The sequence below is a fragment of the Callospermophilus lateralis genome, chromosome 6 (assembly GCF_048772815.1).
Source record: "Callospermophilus lateralis isolate mCalLat2 chromosome 6, mCalLat2.hap1, whole genome shotgun sequence".
Classification (NCBI taxonomy): domain Eukaryota; kingdom Metazoa; phylum Chordata; class Mammalia; order Rodentia; family Sciuridae; genus Callospermophilus; species Callospermophilus lateralis.
The window spans coordinates 98,732,012-98,759,697 of record NC_135310.1 but is presented as its reverse complement, the minus strand read 5'-3'; the positions used below and the strand labels follow the sequence as shown (position 1 = coordinate 98,759,697).

General features: G+C 35.3%; 1 protein-coding gene across 3 annotated transcripts in view; it reads left to right on the top strand.

Annotated features, from left to right (window-relative positions):
- The window catches only part of Prim2 (DNA primase subunit 2), a 296,745-nt gene that overhangs the window by 24,836 nt on the left and 244,223 nt on the right, over positions 1-27,686 (top strand). For all 3 annotated transcript variants that reach the window (XM_076860062.2, XM_076860061.2, XM_076860064.2), the window contains exon 6: positions 27,076-27,171. In XM_076860062.2, coding sequence (XP_076716177.1) covers positions 27,076-27,171 — 96 coding nt within the window. The remainder of the gene's footprint in view (positions 1-27,075; positions 27,172-27,686) is intronic.

The following is a 27,686-nucleotide window of genomic DNA, read 5'->3' as shown; positions in this document are numbered from 1 at the left end:
AGAAAATCATAGATTGGTCAGGTGTCTGTGACTGATTAAGGTCCAGACTAGGAAAACAAAGGTAGAAATTGCATTACCCCTAATCTGAGTCATATATACATGGCTTAGTAACAGAAAATGTTTATAGAGTTTTGTGTTTGAGACTCAGGGTATTAGAAGATCTGAGATATAGACACGAATTCTGCTTTGAACTGCACCAGGATCAAGGGCCATATGATGAGGTAGCATACTGTCTAAAAGGGGATAATCCAGAGTTTGTATATTCTGGAGTGAAGAGCACAGGCTCTAGTGTTCTATTATGGGTGTGTTGATTAGCTTGTTGTCACTGTCATAAAAATACCTGACAAGAACAATTTAGAGGAAAGAAGGTTTATTTTGTTACATGGTTTCAGAAATTGAGTCTGTGGTGGGATGACTCCATTGCTGTGGGCTTAAGGTAAAGCAGAGCATCATGGTTGAAAGGTATGGTAGAAGAGTGCTGATCCACTCATGGTGGCTAACAAGCAGAGAGTGGGAAGGAAGAAGGCACTTCAGGGAAGATGAACCTTTGCAGGGCATATCCTTAGGGACCCACTTCCTCCAGTCATGCCCCTCCTGCCTACAGTTACCACCCAGACATTCTGTTCAAACTAGGATGGACTGATTAGGTTACAGCTCTCACAGTTCAATCATTTCACCTCTGCATATTACTGCATTAACACAGGAGCTTTTGGGGGACACCTCCTATGCATACCATAACACTGGCACTGCCATTAACTAGTTGTTTTTCCTCTTTGATTTGGTTTCCCCATCTGCAAAATGAAGAATAGAGTTGCTTACTACCTTACATTACCTCATAAGGTTTGGAAGCCTTGATAAAACTTTTATAAAATTTTATAAAACTTTTAGAATAAAAAAAAACACTTTTAGAATAGTGTCTGGCACATAATAAACACATAATAAATGTTAACTATTGTTATTTTTTATTTGTTACCACTACAATTTTTGCACAAGATTTGTAAAATGATTGTATGTATGTGTGTTTGAGTGTGTGTGAGTGTGCATGTGTGTATATGGAGAACATTGATGGAATTCAGTACCCACTTGAGTCATTTAAAAGTGCTACAAATATATGTACTATAAAAAGAAGTTATAAAAACTTTAATTATATAAGCTAATAGAATTTGAAATACTAAAGTCTTATTAAAATGAATAAAATTTTAGTCCAAATCTTGCTTCTTACTGTGTTGTATGGGAGAGTCAGGAATATATATAGTTAAACATGGTGATGCTAGATTAACAGCTCAACGATTGGGGGAGCTTGATCATGATTCCTTTTTGCACTTGAATCTTAAGGGTAAAAGGGGAGGTTCATTTAAATTCAGTTATTTTCTGGTTCTGAGAAGAATGAAACAGGTTACTATGGAATAGGAAAATGAGTAATAGAGTACTTTGATTTTTAACCTAGCCAAGATTAATACCTGAGTTCAGCTTTTTAGCTTTACTCACTGTTATAATTCTAGGTTGGGTTACCGTACTTAATATGGTTGAACAAAGGAATAAATAAATGAATTAGCCACTTAAAGGTGTTCCTCAGAAAATACATTAACTTAGCTCTCTAGAAATAGTTTAGCCTTTTGAGTTTTCATTATAAAGTTTAAATATTCAGCAGTTTGTTCTTTGTGTCTAAGTTTGTGCTAATAGCCATATAAAATGGATGGTTCAAGAGATACTGTGAACTAGCAAACTGGGTCTAAAACTCAAGATTTGGGTCACTTTTTTGCTAATTATATACTTACGGAAATCAGATTGGTTTTGTTACATTAAAACTTATCAGGCAAACTTGAGGAGGAGGTTGAAAGTCTTGGTTCAGTTGACATTGGAGAAGGTAAAGAACAGAAAAAAAAAATGTACAGATTGATGATTCCAAGAATCATACATACCCTGTCTTTCAAGTTCAAAGGCTTTCTAGAAGGTTGCTAGTTTTCTGGGTTTCAGAATAGGAGGAATTTTTCCATTTAACATCCAGCCCAGCTGGAATTTACAAAGTAGGTTTTTCAGTTTTATCTCATCTTGGAGCTTTCATGTGAGTTTTAACAATTTCTCAGTGTAATTGAAATAAACACAAAGGATGAGTATGGTAATATTCCCTATTTTCTATCAGTACTGTCATGAAAATATATTTATAACCTTGTAGCCAAGTATCATATAGATAATGGAGATATTTAGGAGGGAGTATTTATGCTTTTACCTAATGAATATTTTGCCTCCCAAAAGGTCACCTTGGCTGGTGTAGTGAATTAAAGATAACCATAATTTGGGCTGGGGCTATGACTCAGTGGTAGAGCACTTACTTGCATGGCATGCACCAGGCCCTGTAGCATGCACGGTGTCCTGGGTTTGATTCCTCAGCATGACAAAAAATAAGACAAAAGATGACCACAAATTATTTGATAATTTTTCACTAAGAGGTAGGATCTATGTCACCTCTCCCTGAATCTGAGGGTTTTTTCCCTTTTATATTGCGGTTCAATCCATAATGTAATATATACTGAATTATATTTATAGTGTTGTTATGCAACCATCACCTGTATCTCTAGAACTTTCTCATTTTCCCCAACTGAAACTCAGTATCTAATAAGTATGTTCTATTCTCCTCCCACAAGCATTGGCCTAGTGAGTTTTGCAACTGTTCTGACAAATATTAGGGAAGTGGCACTTTAATAGTTTCTGGATAGAGACCTTAGAAAGTGGTTTCTTCCATTTCCTGTCTTTGCAGTACTCTCCTTTTGGAGCCTTAGTAGAAATTTAACTACATTTGCTCAGACAGATTGCTGGAGAGGTCTGTTCTGAAACCCAGAATAAACTGGCAACTGTCATGTTGGAGAGGCCATGTCCACAGTCCTAGCTGAGTGCCTTTTAGCTGAATTAGGCTAAAATTTTAGCTGGGTTAGGGTAGACTTAGCTGGGACTCCTCCACAATTCCAGCTGAGCCCAAGCCTTTCAGCTATTCTCACCAAGGTGTAATATGTGGAGCCACCTTAGACTCTTCAGATCAGTCTAGTCAGTGGCTCAGTACTCCTACTAGGCTTGTTTAATGCCTCATGAAATAGATGGATTGCCTCTATTTGAATACCTACCTGCCTTACCAACAAAATTGGGATCTTTAATAAAATGGTTGTTGTTTTAAACTGCTATGTTTTAGATTATTTTGTTATTCAGTACTAGATAATTGAAATTGGTAGCTAAGCTAGAGGCTTTTGGCATATTGAATTTGAGCTGAAACAAAACAAATATTATACCCCAAGTACCCCCAAACAACCCTACCATAATTTATGAAATGTAATGAAGTTAATACAACTCAAGACTACAATTAGTAGTATGGAAAGTGAAATTTCAGTAATGAGGTGAGAGGAGAAAATAACTCTGAGGGAGCTCAGATTAGAAAGGACAGAAATGGGATAAATGTTGATAAATGCCTTTCACCTTTCAGAAATCTGATGGGTGAAGCTGTTTAAAAAGAATGAACTGAGAAGTTTATGGATTTTTCATTTGAATAAGAGATTTGCCAGGAGTTTTTAAAATCTTTTGAGGTCTTTACTTCTAAGTACTGCTTTGTATGTTTTAGGACTCTAGAGGTGAGGTAATAAGATATGAAGCATAAGGTGTAAGTATGAGATAATGTAATTTATGTTTTAATGTGGTGCATTTAGCCCTTCAGAGTTTGACAATATTTAAGGCCAACTAAATTAATGAGCTTACTTCATAGCATAGATTACAGATGGTCCTTTCTTCTTGCTAAATTCCACTCGGTTAAGAAATGGTTTATATACAGTATGTTCAGGGTACTCTGTAGGTGCTGGGGAATTTAAAAAGTGTTTTTGGGAATAAAAAGGGATATAAATAAATGAATGAAAGCAATGATAAATTACTATTGACATCACACCATATATTTGTGTTGCCTTTTGAAATAGTTGTAGATTTTTATCCTATTTTCATTTTTATCATCTGATGCTTTCAATTGGTTCTTTCTTTTATTTTTGGTACTGAGGATCTAACCCAGGGACACTTTACCAGTGCACTACATTCCCAGCCATTTTTTTTTCTTTTTCTTTTTTATTTATTTATTTATTTTTTGGTTATTCAAAACATTACAAAGATTGCAGAATCACATCGGTTACACATCCACATTTTTACATAATACCATAATAGTAACTGTTGTATTCTGCTACCTTTCCTATCCTCTACTATCCCCCCTCCCCTCCCCTCCCCTCCCATCTTCTCTCTCTACCCCATCTACTGTAATTCATTTCTCTCCTTATTTTTTTCCCATTCCCCTCACAAACTCTTATATGTAATTTTGTATAACAATGAGGGTCTCCTTCCATTTCCACGCAATTTCCCTTTTCTCTCCCTTTCCCTCCAACCTCATGACTCTGTTTAATGTTAATCTTTTCCTCCTGCTCTTCCTCCCTGCTCTGTTCTTAGTTGCTCTCATTATATCAAAGAAGACATTTGGCATTTGTTTTTTAGGGATTGGCTAGCTTCACTTAGCATAATCTGCTCTAATGCCATCCATTTCCCTGCAAATTCCATGATTTTGTCATTTCTTAGTGCTGCGTAGTACTCCATTGTGTATAAATGCCACATTTTTTTTATCCATTCATCTATTGAGGGGCATCGGGGTTGGTTCCACAGTCTAGCTATTGTGAATTGTGCTGCTATGAACATCGATGTGGCAGTATCCCTGTAGTACGCTCTTTTGAGGTCTTCAGGGAATAGTCCGAGAAGGGCAATAGCTGGGTCAAATGGTGGTTCCATTCCCAGCTTTCCCAGGAATCTCCATACTGCTTTCCAGATTGGTTGCACTCCCACCAGCAATGTACAAGAGTACCCTTTTCCCCAGATCCTCGTCAGCACTTGTTGTTGTTTGACTTCATAATGGCTGCCAATCTTACTGGAGTGAGATGGTATCTTAGGGTGGTTTTGATTTGCATTTCTATGACTGCTAGAGATGGTGAGCATTTTTTCATGTACTTGTTGATTGATTGTATGTCCTCCTCTGAGAAGTGTCTGTTTAGGTCTTTGGCCCATTTGTTGATTGGGTTATTTGTTTTCTTATTGTTTAATTTTTTGAGTTCTTTGTATACTCTGGATATTAGGGCTCTATCTGAAGTGTGAGGAGTAAAAATTTGTTCCCATGATGTAGGCTCCCTATTTACCTCTCTTATTGTTTCTCTTGCTGAGAAAAAACTTTTTAGTTTAAGTAAGTCCCATTTGTTGATTCTTGTTATTAACTCTTGTGCTATGGGTGTCCTATTAAGGAATTTGGAGCCTGACCCCACAATATGTAGATCGGAGCCAACCTTTTCATCTATCAGACACATAGTCTCTGATTTGATATCAAGGTCCTTGATCCATTTTGAGTTAACTTTTGTGCATGGCGAGAGGAGGGGATTCAGTTTCATTTTGTTGCATTTGGATTTCCAGTTTTCCCAGCACCATTTGTTGAAGATGCTATCCTTCCTCCATTGCATGCTTTTAGTCCCTTTATCGAATATAAGATAGTTGTAATTTTGTGGATTGGTTTCTGTGTCCTCTATTCTATACCATTGGTCCACCCGCCTGTTTTGGTACCAGTACCATGCTGTTTTTGTTACTATTGCTTTGTAGTACAGTTTGAAATCTGGTATCACTACACCTCCTGATTTACACTTCCTGCTTAGAATTGCTTTTGCTATTCTGGGTCTTTTATTTTTCATATGAATTTCATGATTGCTTTATCTATTTCTACAAGAAATGCCGTTGGGATTTTGATTGGCATTGCATTGAACCTATAGAGAACTTTTGGTAATATTGCCATTTTAATGATGTTAGTTCTGCCTATCCATGAACAGGGTATATTTTTCCATCTTCTAAGATCTTCTATTTCTCTCTTAGGGTTCTGTAGTTTTCATTGTATAAATCTTTCACCTCTTTTGTTAGGTTGATTCCCAAGTATTTTATTTTTTTTGAGGATATTGTGAATGGGGTAGATTTCCTCATTTCCAGTTCAGAAGATTTGTCTCTGATATACAGGAATGCCTTTGATTTATGCGTGTTGATTTTATATCCTGCCACTTTGCTGAATTCATTTATTAGCTCTAGTAGTTTCTTTGTAGACCCTTTTGTGTCTTCTAGGTATAGGATCATATCATCCGCAAATAGTGATAATTTAAGTTCTTCTTTTCCTATTTTTATGCCTTTAATTTCTTTCGTCTGTCTAATTGCTCTGGCCAGTGTTTCGAGAGTTTCTAAGTTGCTGAGGGTTTCTCTAAGTTGCAAACATTGGCCTTGAACTTGTGATCCTCCTGTCTCAGCCTCCTGAATTACTGAGATTACAGATGTGTGCCACTGCGCCCAGCTTTTAGTTGTTTTTTTTAAAAATATTTTTTAGTTATACATGGACACAAATCTTTATTTTGTTTATTTATTTTTATGTGGTGCTGAGGATTGAACCCAGTGCTTCACATGTGTGAGGCAAGCACTCTGCCACTGAGCCACAACCCCAGCCCTCAGTTGGTTCTTGATATATGGAGTTTAGATTGTGGTAGGTAAGGGGGAGATTTTGATTCATATGGAAAACTTAGAAAAATAATTTCTTGTCGAACACACACACACACACACACACACACATACACACAAACAAAAACATAACAAAACAAGACAGAAAAAACTTTCCAAACAAAAAATAACTAAACCTACTTTGTAAGTGTATAGGGAAGCAGGACAGATAGGCCTAATAAAACCCTTTTTGTGTTGGCAGACACTTTTGCTCCCATTATGATACTTTGCGTAAGGAACAGGAGAATCATGGGTGAAAGCAAACACTGTTTGAATTTGCTGCTCAGCTTTCTGGATTCCTTAAGCTATATCACTTTTGGGTTGTAATGATCTTACTGGAGGCAAGATGCAAAGCGAATAAGATGCAGCATCAAAATTCTCTTTTAAGTGTTTCAAGGCTGCTCTTATTTATTTCTACAAAATAGAAATAAAAATTTTGCCTGTTCCTTTTTTTTGGTAACTGAAAACTAACTATAGGAAGGAAAGTATAGATAAGATAAAGTGACTGATGTTTTCAGAAAGAAATCAAAGTCAAGATCATTACAGAGCACAATATAATGGTTATAGGATGCATACATTCAGTATTTTCTCTCTTTGCATTTTTGAGACAGAAATAAAATGGCTACATTTAGGTGGGTTATGAGGACAGGCTTTGGACAGAGAAGGTATTTTTCTTACAATGAAAATAAAATACATATTTAGAACATATAGGAAACTTATAGAGATATAGGGAAATTCACAGTATTGTTATAGACTACTCTAGGCTGATGTGAGCACTTAACTTTCTCACCCAGGGGTACTTTACCAGTGAGCTATATCCCTAGCCCTTTATTTATTTTTTATATTGAAAAAGGATCTTGGTAAGTTGCTGAGGCAGGCCTTGAACTTTCTATCCTATCTCAGCCCTCTGAGTTCCCGGAATCACAGGTGTGTGCCATTGCTCACAGCTCATGTTTTTTTTTTTTTAAAGAGAGAGAGAATTTATTAATATTTATTTTTTAGTTTTCGGCTGACACAACATCTTTGTATGTGGTGCTGAGGATTGAACCTGAGCCGCACGCATGCCAGGCGAGCGCGCTACCGCTTGAGCCACATCCCCAGCCCCACAGCTCATGTTTTTAATGATGAAGAGTAAGTAGAGCTAGGATTGAAGAGGCATGGAAGAGTGGCCCCTGGGAGGTGCAGGTAATGCTGCTTCCTGTCACAATTTAGATTTATAGTATTTGAGAACTGGATGCCCCTGAATAACACTGTGCTTTCTGAGTGGCCACATGGCTTCTTCCTGAAATTTACATCTTAAATGCAGATAAAGCTCTTAAACATTATAGGACTGTTTAGGGGTAGAACTGTAACTTGGGATAGTGGTATATCCAATAGAAAGAGGTTGTTTTTGGACTTTGAAGTAGGATAAATGTGTGAAGAGCCTCCTTCTCCTCCTTGATGCAGGGCACTTTTATGAAATGGTGAGGTAACGCTTTTTAAAGTCCCTTTTGGAATCAAGAAGTGGTGAGGGGCTTTAATTAATCAGGTCCTTCCCCATCAAGTTATCCCAAATTAACTCAAAATTTATAGAAAGTATATGCTTGCTATTAAGATAAATTCCCTAGTAGAATCCTCCTGAGTACATCCTACATAGAAATGCTGGAGCCATTGTTGTCCTTTATATTACTTTGTGGCTAATATTTAAGAAATGATTTATTTGTACACAGTGATGTGTTGCATGCGACAGAATATATGCATTAAAATGTTTAGTTTAAGAGAGCAGGAAAAGACTCTTATTTAGGAAACAGAACAAGGTAAAATGATCCAGTGGTGGAGTGTTTGATATGGTCTGTAAGACTTACGAAAAAGTAAGTCTATGTTGTGGATTCATCTAGGAAAGCAGAATTCAGATGACAGTATTTGAACTGCATCTTACAAGATAAGAAGGTTGAAAGGAAGTAACAGATATTCTGAGGGATGGTATATTGTATGTTAACTGCAACTTCAAATGTCTGAATAATTTTCAAAGAACTGAAAATATTGAATTGGGTTAACAGCACCCTTTTGTCAAAGCCATAAATCTGACTTCTAATATTTTTAGTTACAAATGTACATAGTTGAATATCTTCAGGACTAAATATCTCTTGTCCCTTTACCTCAGGCACAAAAATAACTAGTATTCTACCATTCATCTAAATTTGAAAGATATGATGGAAATACAAATTTACTAACACCTTAATTATTTAAACCTAATTGCTGAGATTTGATTACTCAGTCTATAGAGAAAACCACAACAAATCAATTAAATTTTCTCACCTTATTTTTTCTTACTATTTTATTTCATTCTCCATTTTCTTGAAGAAATGTTCTGTTTTGACTGCAAGCAAGCTTCTACCTTTTCTCCCCAGCTAAGTAAAGCCATGTTTTGTCATGTGCTACTGATAGATGCTTGACTTAGAAGACTCTAGTCTTTATCATATCTTTCATGAATTTGAGTTTGGCTGCTTGTCTTCCAATGACCTTGAAAATGACCACGGTGCAACATAGTTTAAAAACTAAGAACTAACTGAAGTTGAATGATTTTCTACTGGGCTGCATTGTAAAAATGGGGAAAGAAAATTACTTTCTCTCTTATTTTATTTTATTTTTTTGTAAGACATTTGCCAGTTGGAGCTTTAAAGAAGATTGAGTTTGGGAGACCTTTAATTGTGCACCAAAAGGTTATTGCAGAAGATAACATAAGGGAGATGTCATAAAGAGGAAAATTTGAAGCTCAGTAAAAGAAAACTGTGTGGAGATTTCAGCATTCTGCCAATTAACTGAGTACTTGAAATAAATAGTTTGGAATTAAAGAAACAGTTGCAGATTTCAAAGACTTGTTAACTTTGTTCATAGGGAAACTGGGTGGGAGTGGGAACAAAGCATACTTACCATTCATTAAAGTTTTGCTTTAAAATATTTACTAATTACAATACTTAGTGATATAAAATCAGAGTATTTGTTAATCTGACATTTTATGTTAAACCATTTAAATAATATTCCAAGAATATCTGGATAAAAATGAATTATTATCATAGGAATTCAGTCTTTAACCACTGACTTTTATCAGTCAATAATTACTTCCCAGTCTGGGTAAAGCATGTGGGTGAGTGTGTAGGAGGAAACTCTAACAATGAATATAAATGGTCCATTACCCTTGGAATTTTGCATCTATCTGAAGAACCATGACACAATTATATAGATAACCAATTAGTAATGTAAAAAACGTGTTTATGAGTATTGGCATAAAGGAGTTGTTCAGGCATATATTAAATCTTTTCATAAATATCCAGTTGTTCTTAAGTTGCATTAGTTTGAAGTGAATTTTTAAATTTTATTACTATACATTTACTAAGAAAGTTGGTTAAAATTGCCCTTTAACCCAAATCAAAAATGAGGAAAGAGATTGCCTTCTTTATTGAGATATTTTTGTTGAATGTAGAATGCTGTTTTTTTTTGGGCAGGTAATTTCTTTTAGCATGTTAAGTGATGTCATTTTGCTGTCTTCTGCCTTTCATTCTTATTTTTGAGAAGTCAGATATTAGTCTAACTGTAACTCCTTTGAAGGTCAGATGACCTTGCTCCTAAGCTTCTTTTAAGATATTCTATTTCATTCACTTCTCTTTGACTTTGATCATTCTCAGTTTATGTGGGAGTTTAATTCTTTTTATTTGTTCTGCTTGGGTTTCATTAGGCTTATTAAATTGTAGATTGTTATCTTGTATAATTCTGAAAAATTCTCAGCTATTATTGCTTTTTTTTTTAAGAGAGAGAGAGAGAGAGAGCGAGTGCACGCGCAAGAGAGAATTGTTTAATATTTATTTTTTAGTTCTTGGCGGACACAACATCTTTGTTTGTATGTGGTGCTGAGGATGGAACCCGGGCCGCACGCATGCCAGGCGAGCGCGCTACCACTTGAGCCACATCCCCAGCCCTATTATTGCTTTTAAATTTCCTTTTTCCTTTCTTCTGGGATTCTAGTCAAATGTGTTATGGATCTTGTTAGTTTTTCCCAACTCATTGTTAGGTCTATATTTTCTTTTGTTCTTTCTCTGCTGAATTACAGATTTTTTTCTCTAGAATTATTTCCTAGTTTGGTATTTCTCTATTCTATTCTACACCCCTGCCCTTTATTTTTTGTGGTGCTGGAGATTGAACCCAGGGCTTTACATATAGGCAGATATTTTACCACTGAACTGTACACCCTCTGCTCCCATTGGGTTTTTTAATTTTTTTTAGTTGTCAATGGACCTTTATTTTATTTACTTATTTTTATGAGGTTCTGAGACTCAAACCCAGTGTCTCACATGTGCTAGGTATGCGCTCTGCTCCTGAGTTACAACCCCAGTCCCCTGGGTTTTTAATTTTGGTTATTGTAATTCTTAGAAGTTTTCTTTGGTTCTTTTTCAATTCTGCTTTGTTATTTTTCATGGCTTCCTTGCAGATATTTTAATGTTTGTTGTTCTTTCTCTAATTCATTATAGATTGCTTCTTAATATGAAATTAAAATATTTAAAATCTGTATGGTCTTTTCCTTCTATTGCTTTTTTTTTTTTTTTTTTCTGTCTCAGGGACAGGGTCTTGCTATGTTGCCCTGGCTGGCCTCAAACTTCTGGACTCAAACGATCCCTGAGTCTCCTGAGAAGCTGGAAATATAGATGTAGTCGACCCCACCCTATGTCTGTTTGTGCTTTTCCTCATTCATGTTGTCTGATACCTTTTGTGTCTAGTTAGTTATCTTTGACCAGTTGTTGCCCTCATACAGGTTTGGTTGTTTTTTTTTTTTTTTTTGTGTGTGTGTGTATTTCCAGAATGCATGTGCTCTCTCTGACACGTTCTTTGTTTGCTTCTGTTAGGCTTCTGAGGAGTGGGAGGTTATTACCAGTCAAGGTCTCTTAAAAACTCTACTTAGTATTGTGATTCCCTCGTTCATCCATACCGTATATAGCTGAGGTAGCACAGTTTTTCAGAATAATCATTCTTCCTATGTTTTCCTTTCCTGCTTTCCTCAGTGTCAAGATAGTCTCTCATGTGGTTGGGAGAGAGATGGTGGGCCAATTCTGGTTACTTCAACCTAATGTCATCTTTTGTGGGCTCAGCTTAATGTGTGTGCGAGGTCTCCTAAAGACTACCTATGTTGGCAGTTTTTAATCTTTGTTTTTGATCACTTTGTCCCATGAGGCTAAAGATCTGAGGTACAAGTAGATGGCATTGGCTAATGTCTTTAGAGCAAAAGTGACTTTTGTTCCCTTTAGTTTAGCTTTGCCTCAAAATTTGGTTTGACAGTCCTAATGGTTTACATTTTTTAAGGCTGCTAAATGAAAATATTTTTGAATGGTTTGTTTTGTGTTTTTTATTGTTTTCAATGGGACACAGATCTGAGTAACTTGAGTTCAGGAACAGCTCTAGCCCCAGTGCCAGAGCTCATTGGCTGCTCTACTGCTGGAGATGCTATTGCAAACTGATCTTCTTTTCCCCAACCTATTCTCGTTAGAAAAATAGACTTCTGAGCTAGAGGGAGGATGGTCTTAAGATTAAAAAAAGAAAAAAAATTTAAGATAAAATACTTACTTAAATTGATGTATCGAATTAATAGAAAGTAATAGTTTAATTTATTTACATACCTATGTGTTCATCTTGAGAAATTGTGAAGGAAAATGATTTTTATTAAAGATATTGCTAGTCTTACACTGAACAGGTGTGATTTTTGTCATCTGTAACTTCCTGTTGGCATACAGATCTTAAGTGATCTTTAATTACTAGAAGAACTAAATATCATTTTGCATATATGAACTTTTCTGTCATGTGAATGAATTTCTTTTTATTTTCTGATGGATTCTATGTTGTATTATATCCATCCATTGATAATTTTAGTTTATTGGAGTTTTATTATACAGAATATTTTTTTCCTATGTATTTTTTGTATTTATTCAGGTTGAATATTATTGTCTTCCATGGCTTGTACATTTTGGTCAATAAATATTTGGTTGTTTTATACTAAAAGCTGGGAATATACGTACAACACATCTCTGTTTAGGTTCACATTCTAGTGAGGGAGATACAAATTCTCATAGTGCATGAACACTGTAATACATATGTTCAAGGAAACAGACATATACAAGAATAAAGGAGTAGTGATTATTGAGGAAAATTGGGGAAACTTTGCAGAGATAATATGTTAGCCGCACAGAACTTTTCCAGTAGAAACACAAGGAATGGAAGGACATTTCAGATATGGGAAATATGTTTGAAATCATAGAGGTCAGAGTCATGATGTGCTACAGGAAGGTATAATTGGAGGACTTTAATTTCCAGGGGAAGCAAATTAAAACTAGGAAAAATTTAAAGTCCTGAGAGAAAAAGGAATTTCTAATGGATCCAAAGAGCCTGTGTATTGGAGTAATTGAGTGGGTGAGCAGATAGTATAAGGAGATCTGGTAAGAGAATATGTGGGTGGGGGGTGTTTATAGGCTGTGCTGTGACTATGGGAATGGCTGCAGAAGTTGGGTGAGTGGGGCAGTGTGTGCCAGAAACTATGAAACTAGTGCTGAGTGGATTATCCATATAGATGTTGCAGTCACTATGGGCAGGGACTAGAAGGTGGATGTTACAGCATTGACAAGGTTTAGATTTAGACTATGTCTGTCCTAGTTTTAGCCCTAGAAGTCCTTCTTCCTGTGAAGCCTGTAGTCTCTGGCAACCTGGGATGGTTAGTTGTTGTAATAAGGTGACAGAAGGGCTTGATGAATTTGAGGCATTGAATGTAGGAGTATAATAATTTCTAAGAGAGGAGGTGTGACCCAGAGTGGAGGGAAAAAGGACGGAATAAGTTTATGTTAATTTATGCCAGGGCTGTGTCCTCATGAGACACTAAGGAGGCAGAGAAGCATTTAGAAAAGAGCTTGAACATGTGTGAGCGGGGGTTGGTTAGTAGAGGACAAAGTGGAAAATATTTTGGAATGAGTTTAACAGAGGGAGTATGCAAATGAGCAAGGTGGTAGGTGAGGGTTGTGGCTGAAATAATGAGAATGACTGCAGGAGCAATGCTGGTCTATAAAGGCAAGGATGAAAGATGTAGATGGAAATAACTGAACAAAGTATTTATCAAGATGCTTCAGTTCTTATTTCAAGAAGCCTATCAGACTCTCAGCCTCCTGGTTGGCATAAAATGATACAGGATTACATGCTAGTCTTTTCCCTCCACCCACATTTATTTTTCTAAGGTTTGATACTTTTTTATTTAACCCATTGTCTTTTGTAATAAAATTTTTTTTTTTGGTTTGGTCTAGGAATAGATAAGTTTTTCAATAAGTTAAATTTCCTTAATATTGCTGTCATTCGGTATTATTTATTATATGATATTGTGTTTACTCATTGATACATTATATATTGTTGTTTATGGCATTTTTCTAAGTTGTTATCTGCCTCGGAGTGACTCAGCCCATAAATTGGAGAGAGGGCATTGCAGAGGGAAAGGGAGGGAGGGTGAGGGAGACGATTATAATTAAGAGTTATAATTATAGATATATTGGATGATTTTAAATGACTTAATTTTCAGAGCCTCACATGGGCTTTCTAGCTTCCCAGGCTATTGGGGAGGCATCAAGTTATTCTCAATAAATGTTACTTTCCCTGAACGGGGCTGTTCTTAGGTCTCACACAAAGCCCTTTGCCCTAGCAACTCTTCAGCTCTTTTAAGCTACAATTTGAGCAGTCTCTGAGCTGAGCTCTAGAATTAGGTTCCTAGGATGAATTGCCTTGGCCTTGTTCTCCCTCTGTCATAATGAGTGTGCTTTCCTTTATCCTTCTCATCTCCAGTTCATATAACAAGGTTAAGCACCAGGCCAGGTGGCATTCTGACACTTCCTTGGGCTGTGTTGATGGTTTCTTCTCCCTGCTTGTCTCAGATAGTCTTGGAAATGTGCTCTCTTTCTGTCCTTGCATTCTCTCTGGGGCTGATGGACATTTAGGCCCCCATAGAGCTTTGCTCTTTTTTATTTGCATAAAGTAGAGTTAGCTAGTTTTCTTTTCTTAGCTTTTGTTGAGAGTAAATAATATCATAGTCAACTTATAAAGTCACATCTCACTTTCTTTTGTGTTCCCTGTCAGCACTAAGCCTGGCTCACAGTGGTACTGAAGGGGAGTATATGCTAAACGAGTGGAATGAATGTGTATTTTATGTGTCTAGTCAGATTCTAACATTTATCTAATCCCAGTGCTATTTTGATTTATTTAGGAGAGTTTTTAAGATTTTTTTTTTAAATATAAATTACCCATTTTTTAAAATTGTGCCTGAATAAAGTATTTAGACTTTTCTTTTTAGTGTAGATTTTGGTATATTCCAAATGTGCCTGTGCTGTTAAGAAAAAGCAATAATATCCTAATGGCTTAGAAGACTGAGGCAGGAGGATTGCAGCTTTGATGCCAACCTCAGCAACTGAGTGAGACTGTAAGCAACCTAGTGAGACCCTGACTCAAAACAAAAACAAAAACAAAAACGGGCGTAGGGTGGGGTGGGAACTGGAATTTGGCTCAGTGGTTAAGTGCCCCTGGGTTTAATCCCTGGTACAAAAATACAAAAACAAAAAACAAAAACAAAAACAAACAAACAAAAAACAGAAAAAGAAAAAGCAGTAATAAAGTAACCATGCAATTAATTTTTACATTGATCAGATTGGTAGTGTTATTAAGACATCAACATACTAGACCAACCGACCAACCAACCTACCTTCCTTCCTTCCTTCCTTCCTTCCTTCCTTCCTTCCTTCCTTCCTTTTCCTTCCTTCCTCCCTTTCACTTGTTCTAATTAGTTATACAAGACAATAGAATATATTTTGACACATTGTATACAAATGGAGTACAACTTCTTCCTCTGGCTGAACATGGTGCAGAGTCACACCAGTAGTATAATCATACATGTATATAGGGTAATAATATCTTGTTTCATTCCACTATTCTTTTCATTGCCACACTCTCTCCCCTCCCCTTACTCCTCTCTGCACAATCCAAAGTTCCTTCACCTCCCTCCCCCCATTAGAGATTAGCATCTGTTTATCAGAGAAAACATTTGGCCTTTGGTTTTTTGGGTTTGCCTTATTTAACTTAGCATGGTATTCTCCACCTCCATCCATTCACCTAAAAATGCCATAATTTTCATTCTTCTTTTAAGACTGAGTAATAATCCATTGTTTATATGTATCACATTTTCTTTATGCATTCATCTGTTGAAGGGCATCTAGGTTGGTTCTATAGCTTAGCTATTGTGAATTGAGCTACTATAGACATTGATGTGGCTGTGTCACTGATTTTAGCTGATTTGGGTATAAACTAAGGAGTGGGATAGCTGGGTCAAATGGTGGTTCCATTCCAAGTTTTCTGAGGAATCTTCATACTGCTTTCCAGAGTGGTTGCACCAGTTTGCAGTCCTATCAGCAATGTAATCCTTGCCAATATTTATTCAACATACTAGATGAAATGTTAAGATATATTGTCACTCATTTTCTAATTTTTAATATTTTAGATAATTATAAATCATAAAAATTTATGAATGAAGTACCATTTCATCCTATCAATTTTGGTTAATTAGTGTGTCCACATAGTGGTAATTATTTCCTTTTTTCTTTTTTTTTTTTTTTTTGTGTTTTTTTTAAAGGTTTTCTGATTAATTTTTTTCCCTATTGTATGACTCTTTTTTTTTACATTTGAAGAAAGTGTGTTGTATTTATTGAATTATAAATAGAAAAAATGTTTAAAACTAACTTTTACTTTAGGTTTATAAGTGTTCTTTTTATTTATTTATTTCTATGTCATAACCATCCCCAAACCTAAAACAGCAGTTCCAAAAATTTAACACCTAATTTTAAAACCAAAATTTAACCCTAAAATGTAAAATAATACTCATTTTATTATATTCCATAATTACAAATTTCAGGGATTCAGACTGGGCTCAGCAGGACAACTGTTTTGCTACACATGGGGTTGCTTTGTGAGCTAGTTAGCACCTCTTCTGGTCTTTGATGTCCAAGACAGCTTCATTCACATGCCTGGTGCTTACGTGAGGACTTCCAGAAGGCTGGACTCTGTTGGCACGCTATCCATGTGATTCCTCAAACATGGCAGTTGAATTTCATACTTGGTGATCACAGATACAAAGAGAATAGTCTTTGAAAGGACTGTCAGTCTGCTCAAAGAGCAGTCTGTGGCTGCCACAGTATCATTTGTGCCTGGTCAAAGCAGTAACAGGCCAAACAGATTCAAGGGGAGGGCAAATAGATCTCAGCTGACAATGGGAGGATTGTCAAAGAATGTGATTTCTTTTAAATCCCCATAGTAAGATGAATGACTAGGTTACAGTGTATTTGAGAAACAAATTGCCCTTTGTGGATCACCGTTATAGAGTATATATTTATTAGAAGTAACGAGAACAATATTATAAAATCATATTTCCTTTTAGCATTTGCTTCATCCATGCATTCTAATTTTATTATAAAAGAAATGAGTCATACTTGTTTCACTGTACATCAGATGTTTTAAACAGTCTTCCCATTATAATTTAGTCACAGTTTTAATATGGTTGAGTTGGTTATGTGTCTTTTCATTTACTACCGTAGGTGTATTTCACTTTAAGAAAAACAGATACGTAAAATCCTTTATTTTATTTATACCTTGAGCCCTTGCACAAAGGATTCAAGGCAACTTATAATAAGACACATGACAAATCTGTGTAGAATTAAAATATGAATAGCAGTGGATCATCAGAATCCAGAAAAACAGTGAGTACATGGCATTACCATCTACCCTGTTGTGTGGCTAACTCCCCAAACCTGGGAATTTCTCCCACCCCTTCATTTTACCTCTAAAATATATCCTAAATTTGGTCACCTGTGTTTTTTTTAACCAATGCTCTTGTAGTTCAGAACACCATCATCTTTTCCCTAAATTATCAGTTTAACCTCTTAAGTAGGTCTCTTTCTTTCATTTTAATCCTTCCCATGACTCACACTTTGTTCAGATAGCAGTCATTTAAAAATAATAGTGTAGCTGGGCACAGTTGCTTATCTCAGTGACGCTGGAGACTGAGACAAAAGAATTTTAAGTTTGAAGTCAGCCTCAGCAACTTAGTGAGGCCCTAAGCAACTTAGTGAGACCTTATCTTAAAATAAAAAACTAAAAGAGCTGGAGATGTGGCTCAGCAATAAACTCTCCTTGGGGTCAGTCCCATTTAAAAAAAAATACAGTGTAAATCAAATCCAATTTTAGCCTTCCCCTAAAACCTCTGTTTAGGCTCCTTACCTCTCCAACCTTGTCCCCCCTAATATACTCCCTGCCACTGCCCTCTGTCAGCTTTCTTTCTTTTCCTCCAACCCACCAGCTGTTTTCTTCTTAGAGCCTTGCCTTAACTGCTCTTACCTCTGCTTGGGATCCTCTTGTTTCAGGTTTTCTTTCCAGTTTTCATTTAAATGTCACTTCTTCAGAGAGGCCATAACTGACCACCCAATTGAAAGTATAAATCTGTCCATTCTTAGCACTACCTCCATTTTATTTTCCTCATGGATTTATCATAGGTTGCTGCCTGATGTGTCCTTATTTCCAGTTTATTATCTGCCTCATCCCATAAATATAAACTTCATGAAAGCATGTGTTTTTTTCCTTATTGTTGTTTATGGATGGATCCCATCTGCCTGTGGATATGTTGTAGGTCCTCAGTATTTTAGAAAGAATAGACAAATTCTAGTAAAAAAAAAAAAATCAAATGCTAGAAAAGATGCAGGGATTTCCAGAAAATCATGAGCTTATTTTAGAAAAGAGAATGTGCTGTTAGATCAGTGATTGATAGGTAGTCAAAATCACGACTGGATCTTTTAAAAAAGCACACACCTTGAGGCTTCAGTCTGTAGGTCTGATGGCACCTGGAATCCATAATTTTAAAACATTCCATTGGCAATACGATACACATATTTATTTGAAGACCAGAACCTGAGAGGGAGAGCTGTGTGTATTCATGTAGAAATTTTTTGACCAAATAATTGTAAACATGATTGAATGTTGTTGATTAGAAGCTTATAGAAATTTAAATTTCCAGGAAGCATTATATATAATCTTTACTTCAGAGGCCAGTGAAATAAAGTAGTTGTTCCAAAGTGGTGTGCTCAAGGTGATCATTTTGGAGTGTGGGAAGGAAATACATAGTCCAATGCATATATTTTAGATCCCTACCCTTTCACTCTTTTGGCGGGGGGTAGGCATGTTTTAAATACATAATATATGGTAATCCATGTATGTAATTTATAAATGCACATCTACTGGGCACTGTGCTCAACACACTTTATTAATGAGAATGTGAGGTGCAAAGCAGGTGGAGATCACTGTTCTAGTTGGGATAGGCTATTTATTGGTAACAAATGACCCTCAGACCTCAGAGACCTATGAAAAGGCTTATTTCTTGCTCACGTTCTGTGACTCCTGTTGTCCAGCTACAGACCTGCTTTGTCATTTTGATATTGGGATTCAGGTTGATGGAGTAACCTTTATATGTTGGAATATTTTCAGTTGCTGTGGCGGAAGGAGAGGAGAGAACTGGGTAAACCATAGGTTCATAAAACTTTTGTTTGGGAGTGAGACATGTTGCTTCTGTTCAAATTTCACTGGCCAAAAAATTTGCATGACTATACCTGAGTTGAGCACATAGGGAATGTATGATCTTCCCTGGGTGAGGGACTCTGCCTGGAGTGAGGAGCAATGCAGTCTACTCATCCATTTGTCACACACATTCCAAATCTTTACTGTGCAGAATGTGTGCCTTCTTGATCCCCTGTCAGAGTTTCTGGCAATGACATTGCTTTCCAAATTCCTGATTTGATGAAGAATACGAAAAATGAAAAGATACACATAGTCAGAATCCTTCATTCTATTAGCAATTATTTTGTAAATCCTTCATTCTATTAGCAATTATTTTGTAAGACAAAATAATTATAAAATATTGAAATGTAACTTTACTAAAGCATTTTAAACTCAGTGTGTTTTTGCTTGACAAAAATGTTATACCACTATATGGATACTGTTGGAATGTTCTGGTACTGACTCTTGAGTACGTGAATGTGGATAGAAGGAATTGATGTGTGGGGAATTGTGAGCAGGGTGGCAAAAGCAGGACTTCAGATGTCAAATGTTCAGGGTCTTTGTTGTTGAAAAGTAATTAAGAGGAAAGTTCTGCATACTTGGAATAGCAAAGTAAGCCACTCAAGTAATGTGATTCTATTTACCTCTTTTCAGGAAGATGTTTGTTTTGTGAAGCATAATACACATTGATTGTGAGATGCTGCAGTGATAACTTAGCTTGCTTTTATCCACTATTTTGAATACCCCGTAAAGACCAGGTCTGGTGTTAGTTTAACTAAGAAGATGACAAATTTGTAGAAGCTGGATTTGTTGCAGTAAATGTTTCAGTTTGTTGCCTACTGAAAAAGCCTGGAAAACAGAAACTAATCAAAATGTACATTACAGATAATAATAAAAATATTTATCATTTATTAAGGGAATGCTATTTGATAGACCTATGGTGGATACTTTACGTACGGTATTTTATTTAATCCTGACAAAAGCTACATGAAATATATATTAGTTTCTTCATTTTACCAGTAAGAAACTGTAGCATGAAGAGGTTAACTGACTTATTTAAAATTTAAAGGCAGGTTGCTGTGATTTTAAAGATGATACACTTTCTACTCTATTCCTTTACTTTTATAATTGTTCTACTATCTGTTTTGCTGACATGTGATTCTCTGTTAGTAGAATCAAGTAGACATTTAATCTTGTCTTGTTCGTTCAAAGGGTGAGTATATTTTAGGCATGAATCTAGGAGAACCTGAGCAAATGAAATATGTTCATATTTTCTCCAGTAGTTTTTAAGGAGAAAATAGGAGAAAAGAGAACATTCAAGAATATTTTAGAAATTTGGAATAATCAAGTTGATAGCATTTTAATTAGTAAAGTTTCAGATGGCCATTCTGCATTTTTCAGTGAGAATTTTCTTACTTTGGCCGCTTAAATTTTGGGTATAACTAACTAAATTAATGAAGATTTGGAATGTATGTGACAAATGGATGGACTTTTTAATTCATCAAGGAAAGACATAATATTTACTCACAGGCTATAATGTAAGGAATGACATGAATTTTAGATCAGATGTGAGTGATATGTAGTATACTTGGTTATTTTGGGATCATATTGAAATTCCTTAGAGTTTCAAACATATTGAATTTCTCAGAATTTTATTCATAATTTTTAATCTAAGCAAGACTATATAACTTTTTCCCTTCCTTTTTTGGGAGGTAGATTTCAGTGATAAGGAATCTTATTATATTCTTTAATAACCTACTGTATTTTTATTTAAGTTCCTGAGGTTTTGTTTGCTTTTTAAAATTTGTTTTTTTCTAAGACAGAAGACTTGAACACATAAAGTCTCTTGAAACTAGAGTGTTCTGTTATATGGCAGTTGCATTGTGCTGAGAGCCATAGCCAAGTAGGAATGACGCATGGCATTTTGGGTTGAAAGGTGACCCTGCTCAGGGATTAGGGTGGCTCCGGGTTTAGGGTTTAGGGTGGATCCTGCTGGGAATAGGGCTGCTTCAGGTTTAGGGTGGATCCTGCTGGGAATAGGGCGGATCCTGCTGGGATTAGGGCGGATCCTGCTGCCTCAGGCACCCCCTCCTTTGGAGTTCCCATTGAGTTCTTGCGGGGTTCTGAGAGAATTGGTATGCAGAGCCCGGTGGAGGGAGTGTATTCCCAGGGAGTGTATTCCCAGGGAGTGTGGGTAGAGTGTCGGTGAGAGTTCGGGAATAAAGAGTTGCTGTTTGAATCTACAAGGCTGTGTGGTGGCTCGGTTATTTTGTGCCCAGCCAGACTGCGGCAGCATTGTGTACTTCCCTAGTATTTACTTGGTAAGTGGATTAATTGCTTAGAAAAATCATGGTTTTGTTAATACAAATGTTTGAAATCAGGGAAAGATACTATGTTATACTAGGTAAAGTATTAGTGATACTTACTTATTGATGTAGGATTTGTTTAGTTAGAACCTCAAATATTATTAGGGCAAACATCTGTATGTTCAAAGATACTGATACCAATTTTTTTTTTTTTTTGATGCTGTAACAAGTGGTTTAAAATGGCCATAATTGGTTAACACACTTGGCCTTAACTTAAAACATGAAGATTCTTTCTCTTTTTCCCTATCTCCCAGATTATTTTCTTCCTTTGTCAACTGCTATTTGAAAATTCTAGCTTGGTTTAAACATTGGTTCTATAACATAGCTACCTCCTCTTAGATATTCTCTGCAGTGTGTGTCTGGTTGTATATTTGAGTTTCAAAGGATTTCCTGTATGGAATGCAAACTAGGAGGTAAATAGTCAATTAAGTAGAGAAGTTACTGTCAACAGAGACATATGTAAACAAAGCAAATGCTGAAGTAGAATAATCTGATGTTAGCTCTTAGAGAAATATTTGCTATTGCTAAACCTTAATTTAAACACTCCAGAATGAGTGGTGATTATATGTAATTTGTGCACTGACACCTTTTAAGTTTTATCTATAAGATTTTTCATGGCATCTAGTTGTATTACAATTTTAGTGTCTGATTTTTTATCTTATTCATTACCAAAAGAACGGGAGGTAAAAAACTTCAGTTGATCATCTTGCCTTTGATTGTTTTTGATGTTACAAATTTTTGCAGTTCTCTTGCAAAGTTATCTTTTTTTTTTTTTTTTTAATTTGTAGACTGCATGGCATAGTGGGCTTTAGTGTCAGAAATACTTTGATTAGTAATCCAGTTTGATTTTATTCATATTAATTAGCTGTAAAGCTAAGATAATATGTACCTCAAAGGGTAGGATTAGATGAGATAGTATAAATTGGTAGGATTAGATGAGCTAGTATAAGTAAAATGGTTAAGGATAGTAACTAGCAGGTAGTATGCATAGATTTCAACCTTCATTGGCCTTGAATCTGCAGATTGACACACCAAAACCCCTCCTAGGTGCTATATTTCAACTTTTGTGTAACAATGGTGAGAAACATTTTGAACCATCACACAGTGGTGAGACAGCTTATCAGCCAATCAGCTGTTCTGTTGCTTTGGCATTGCTACCATTCTTTCCATGTACTGTTTGTGTAGTTTCTTACCTATATATATATATTTTTTTTTCTCATGACTCTGCTTTTGGGAAAAAGGCACAGAAAGAACAGGGATGGAGAGGTGGTTGTGCATTCATCCAGAATTTTTATTTTTTCTTTTTTTCCTTTGAAGGCAGGTTTTTGCTTTTAGAAAACACTTTAAAAATCAGTTTTCCATTGGATCTTTATTCTCTGTATAAACACACAGAAAGAATTCCTTAGTTAAGTGACAAGAAACAGAATCTTAGACTCAATAGGTTTGGACAATACAGAAATTATTAGGTAGATATGACAATAATGTCAGTATCTTACTGAATTTAAGTTGGTAACCAGGGTCTTTAAATTTGAGCTAATAAAACAATTTTTAAAATATGCAAGAATGCATCAATTAGAAATTGAAATAAATATATAACAACATCCAGATCATGAAATATCTAAGGGACAATTTAATATAATATGTATGTATATAAAGGAAAGTAATACTTATTTATAGTCCCCTTTCTTAGGTAGTTGTATTTTATTGTGGACTTTTCCCTATGCATAAACTCATACACATACATAGACACTTTCTTTCTCTCTCTTAAAGATTTTATTTATTTATTTTTGGTGGGTGCTGAACCCATCCAGGATCCAGGATTCATACATATTAGGAAAGCATTCTATGATAGAGCTACATCCCCAGCACCCCAAAGATTTATTTTAATTTACCTTCATCTAATTACCTTTACCTAACAATATTTCATGAATATCTGTGATAGTAATCATAAATCTTCTTAATTTTAGACATAATTTTTTTGGCTGCATAATATTCCATTATAACACAATTCATTTACTTTTATTTCATTTTTAACCCTTTAATTATTAAGTATAATGCATGTCCATAAAATTACATAAAACAAAAACACTAGTCTGGTTTATGACAGTCACTTTTTTACCTTTTCCCCCTTTTAGTTGACTATTTGAGTATTCATTCCTAAACAATACAGTTTTCCTAATTGAAACAAAGTTTTATATAATGGAATAATTCAGTATGTTTTATTTTGTGTCTGTATTATTCTGTCTAATGTATTTTCAAGATTTATGTGTATTGTGTGAGGTTGTAGTTTATTTTCGTTATTTTGCTTTATTCCACACTATGAATATACCATATTCATTCTGCTTTTGATGAATATTTGGGTCCCAACTTCTTGGCTCTTATGTATAATGTTGTTCCATGGTTACATGACTAATGCTTCTTCATGTCATATCTGATATGTATATTTTTCTAGGGCTTTTATCTGAGAACTGCAACATCCCCATGTTGTTAGAAACTTGGAAACTTGTTAGAAATGGAAATTTCCAGGACCCACCCTAGACTTCATGGGTCAAAAACTCCAGGAAGATGCCCAGCAATTTTATGTTGTTATAAGCTTTCTGGATGATTCTCATGATTGTTGCAGTTTTAATTCTATTGTTCTAAAGCAGAGGCTAGCAAAATATGGCCCACTGTTTTTACATAGTCCACAGAGAATGGTGTTCATATTTTTAAGCAGTTGAAAGAAAAATTAAAAGACGAATAACATTTCTTGACTTAAATTATGTGAAACATAACTTTCAGAGTCCATCAATAAAGTTTTATTGTAACATAACTGTGTTCATTTGTTTGTGTATTGACTATGGCTATTTTCTTGCTCCAGTGGCAAGCTATTGCTTGTGACAGAGACTGTTACAGCTCACAAAGCTTAAGACATTAACTATTTGGCCTTTTCTAGTAAGTTTGCTATCTCTGCTTCAGAACATATGCTTAGAATTAAAATTGCCAGGTTAAAGGGTATGTTTACCTCTAACTCCTGAGATAATGTCAAATTTCTAAAGTGGTTATACTAATTTACACCCTTATCAGAAGGAAGGGCCTGATAGTTCTTATTGCTTTATATTCTCAGCTTTATTATCTGAGTTAAGTCCAGCTGTCTTGGTAGGTTGGTAGTATGGTCTTTGCCCTCAAAATTGAATATGAAAAATTTCAAACACAGAAAAGTTATAAAATTCTCTATAAGTGAAAATCTACATCCTACCTTCTATGATTTACTTTTTACTTTAGTATTTGTTTTATCATATCTTATCCATCCTGTTCTCAACCTCAGTCCATTTTAGGGTAAGTTGTAGAAACCAGCATACTTCCCATGAAATACTACAACATGCATTTCATTAATCAGAGTTCCACATTTAGCATTCTCTTTATTTAAGATAATATTTACATACTGTCAAGCGTACAAATCTTAAATATATCTATTTATGAGTTCTGACAAATGAGTGAACTTGTACAACTCAAACTTACCAAGATACAGAACATGACCATTACCCCACAAAGTGTCCTACTGTTCCATTTGTAGAGTAGATTTAGTAAATATAAAAGTGGGCTTTAAATGGCATAGCTTTCGTGTTGGTCTGGCAATTCTGCATGAACAAAGAGAACTTTGATGCTTGTTTTACCTACCAAGTCTAAATTACCCAATCCATTTTTGATTCCATTGAGTTTTATTTTTGCTCCTGAAATTTTTATTTCTTTTGAGAAGTTTTTTCTTTCTCTTTGTCTTTTTTTAAAAAACAAATCACTTTTTACAGTTTCATCTTCATACAGTTATCATTGGCTTTGTTTTTTATTTCTTCACACATAGAAGCATAGTTATTTACATGTCTTACATGTATGACATGTAAATAACTATCTTTTTTACAAATCTTTTTTCTTTAGTTTTGCTCATGAAGTGTAGTTTTATTATGTGCTTTGTTATAAAATACAATGTGCTTGACATTGTCTTTCAAAATTTATTTGTGGGAATGCTTTGGGGCATACTATAAAGGTACTTTCCCCCAGAGAGGATTTGAATTTGTTTCTGCCAGGTGCCTGGGACATATGAATTGGGGATCACCTTAAAACAAGTTGAAGGCTTGAGCTGTGACCCACAGCATTTGAATAGGAATCTCTTGTTAGATACTCTATTTTGTATGAGCCCTATTTTGTAGAGTAACCTTCTGTGCTGTTTAAAAGACATTTTTAAATTTTATCAGGTTTTTCTATAAGTGTTTGACCTAAATAATTTAGTTGCTTCACTGAAACAGCAAGTTCAGCTGTGATACATTGAATCAGATACTTCTTATTGGACATTTACTTTTTTTCCTTATTATTATAAATAACACAGTAAATGAAGAAACATTCCTATTTACACACTTGTCCTGTTATTAAGATTAATCTGAAAAATCAAATCATTAAGGTCTTCTTTTTAAAAGACTTTTTGATTTGTATTGCTAATATGCCATGCACAAAGGTTGTTCCAATACTGACTGGGTTCGATGGCACACACCTGTAATTCCAGTGGCTTGGGAGGCTGAGGCAGAAGCATCGCAAATTCAAAGCCAGCCTCAGCAACTTAGCAAGGCCTTAAGCAACTCAGTGAGACCCTGTCTCTAATAAAATATAAAAAAGGGCTTTGGATGTGTCTTTGTGGATAAATGCCCTTGGGTTCAATCCCCTGAATCCCCCCCCCCCCAAAAAAAAAGTTAAAGATTGTTTCAACTGTATATACTAAATCTTTCTAACTTTTGCAATTTTAATTGCTAAATTATTTTTACACATATAATATAATGTTGGCTGTGTTTTACTGTTTTTGGGTTACTTACTGCTACTTACTGAGAGGAACTCAGATGTCAGATAATGTAACTTAATTCCCTCAATTTTTCATTTATGTTTCCTCTTTATTTACAGATTTTTCTGGGTATTGAAGTTTGAGGTTTTTGCTTAGTCAGATTGATCCATCTTTTCTTTCTTGAAGCTATAAGAAGTCTCAGATAATAGATTTGTAGTTATTCCTAGAAAAAATAGTGTTTCAAGTTTGGATTATCTAATGTGATTAGAAAACTGAGAAATAGTTAAACCACTGTTAACCTCATATAGGCATTTTAACAAACTACCATAACTCTTGAATTGTAACAATGCTCATTTTTAGTGTATATTAACCCGAGCTTTTATTATAGTCCCTTTTCTCTTATTGTAATACTTTCTGTTTCTTTGCTGTTGTTCTTCTGATGATGTACATCTTCTGAAATTGGCAGAGAAAAAATTTAAAGATTACTGAATTTAGATTTCTTTCATGTTTTGCCTTCATTAGTGACAATGATGATTTTATAATCATATTAAAAATGATTTAAAATATTCGGATATTACATTTTTTATAAAAATATAGGATTTTACTAGAATAGGAGAACATTTTGTCGCAACTGAAAAAGGCTTAATTTTAAAAAATGGTATAAAATATGTTTTCTTTTAGATAAGCGATGAAGAGAAGAGTCTTCGAGAAGAGGAAATTATTGCCTCTTCACCAAGTTTAAGTGGGGTTCAGTTGGAGACGGAGTCAGTTTATAAAGTATGTAAATATTTAAAATATGTTCTAGGATTTGTTAAATATGTTACTTTGAGCTTTATGCATGTTTAATTCGTACATTTTGTATAGCCCCTTGTTACCACCTCTACTCCTTTTCCTGCACAGATCTTGTCTTCACTGCACTAAGGCTGTGCCAACATTCACCACTAGGCTGTCATCTTACACAGATATCGTATTAATTGATGGAGCTCAGACACCCATGACAAGCCAATCTTTTAAAAGAATGAGCTCCTTGCATTGCTTGGGCTCCTATATCCACAGAGCTCCTCCCTCTGTAGGATACCCTCATCTCCCATTTGGCTCCAAAACTGTTTAAATCGCTGCCTTGCATGGGAGCCCTTTTCACTGGTTTGGGCTTTGACACGATGCTTCCTTATGTGGTCTCTACTGCATTCTACTTGGACTGTGACACTGTAAGCTACCTGGTCTCCTTCCTTAACCTACTCAGATTTCTTCTTCCTGTGCTAGGTCCCCTTGACTTTTCCAACTTCTCAGCA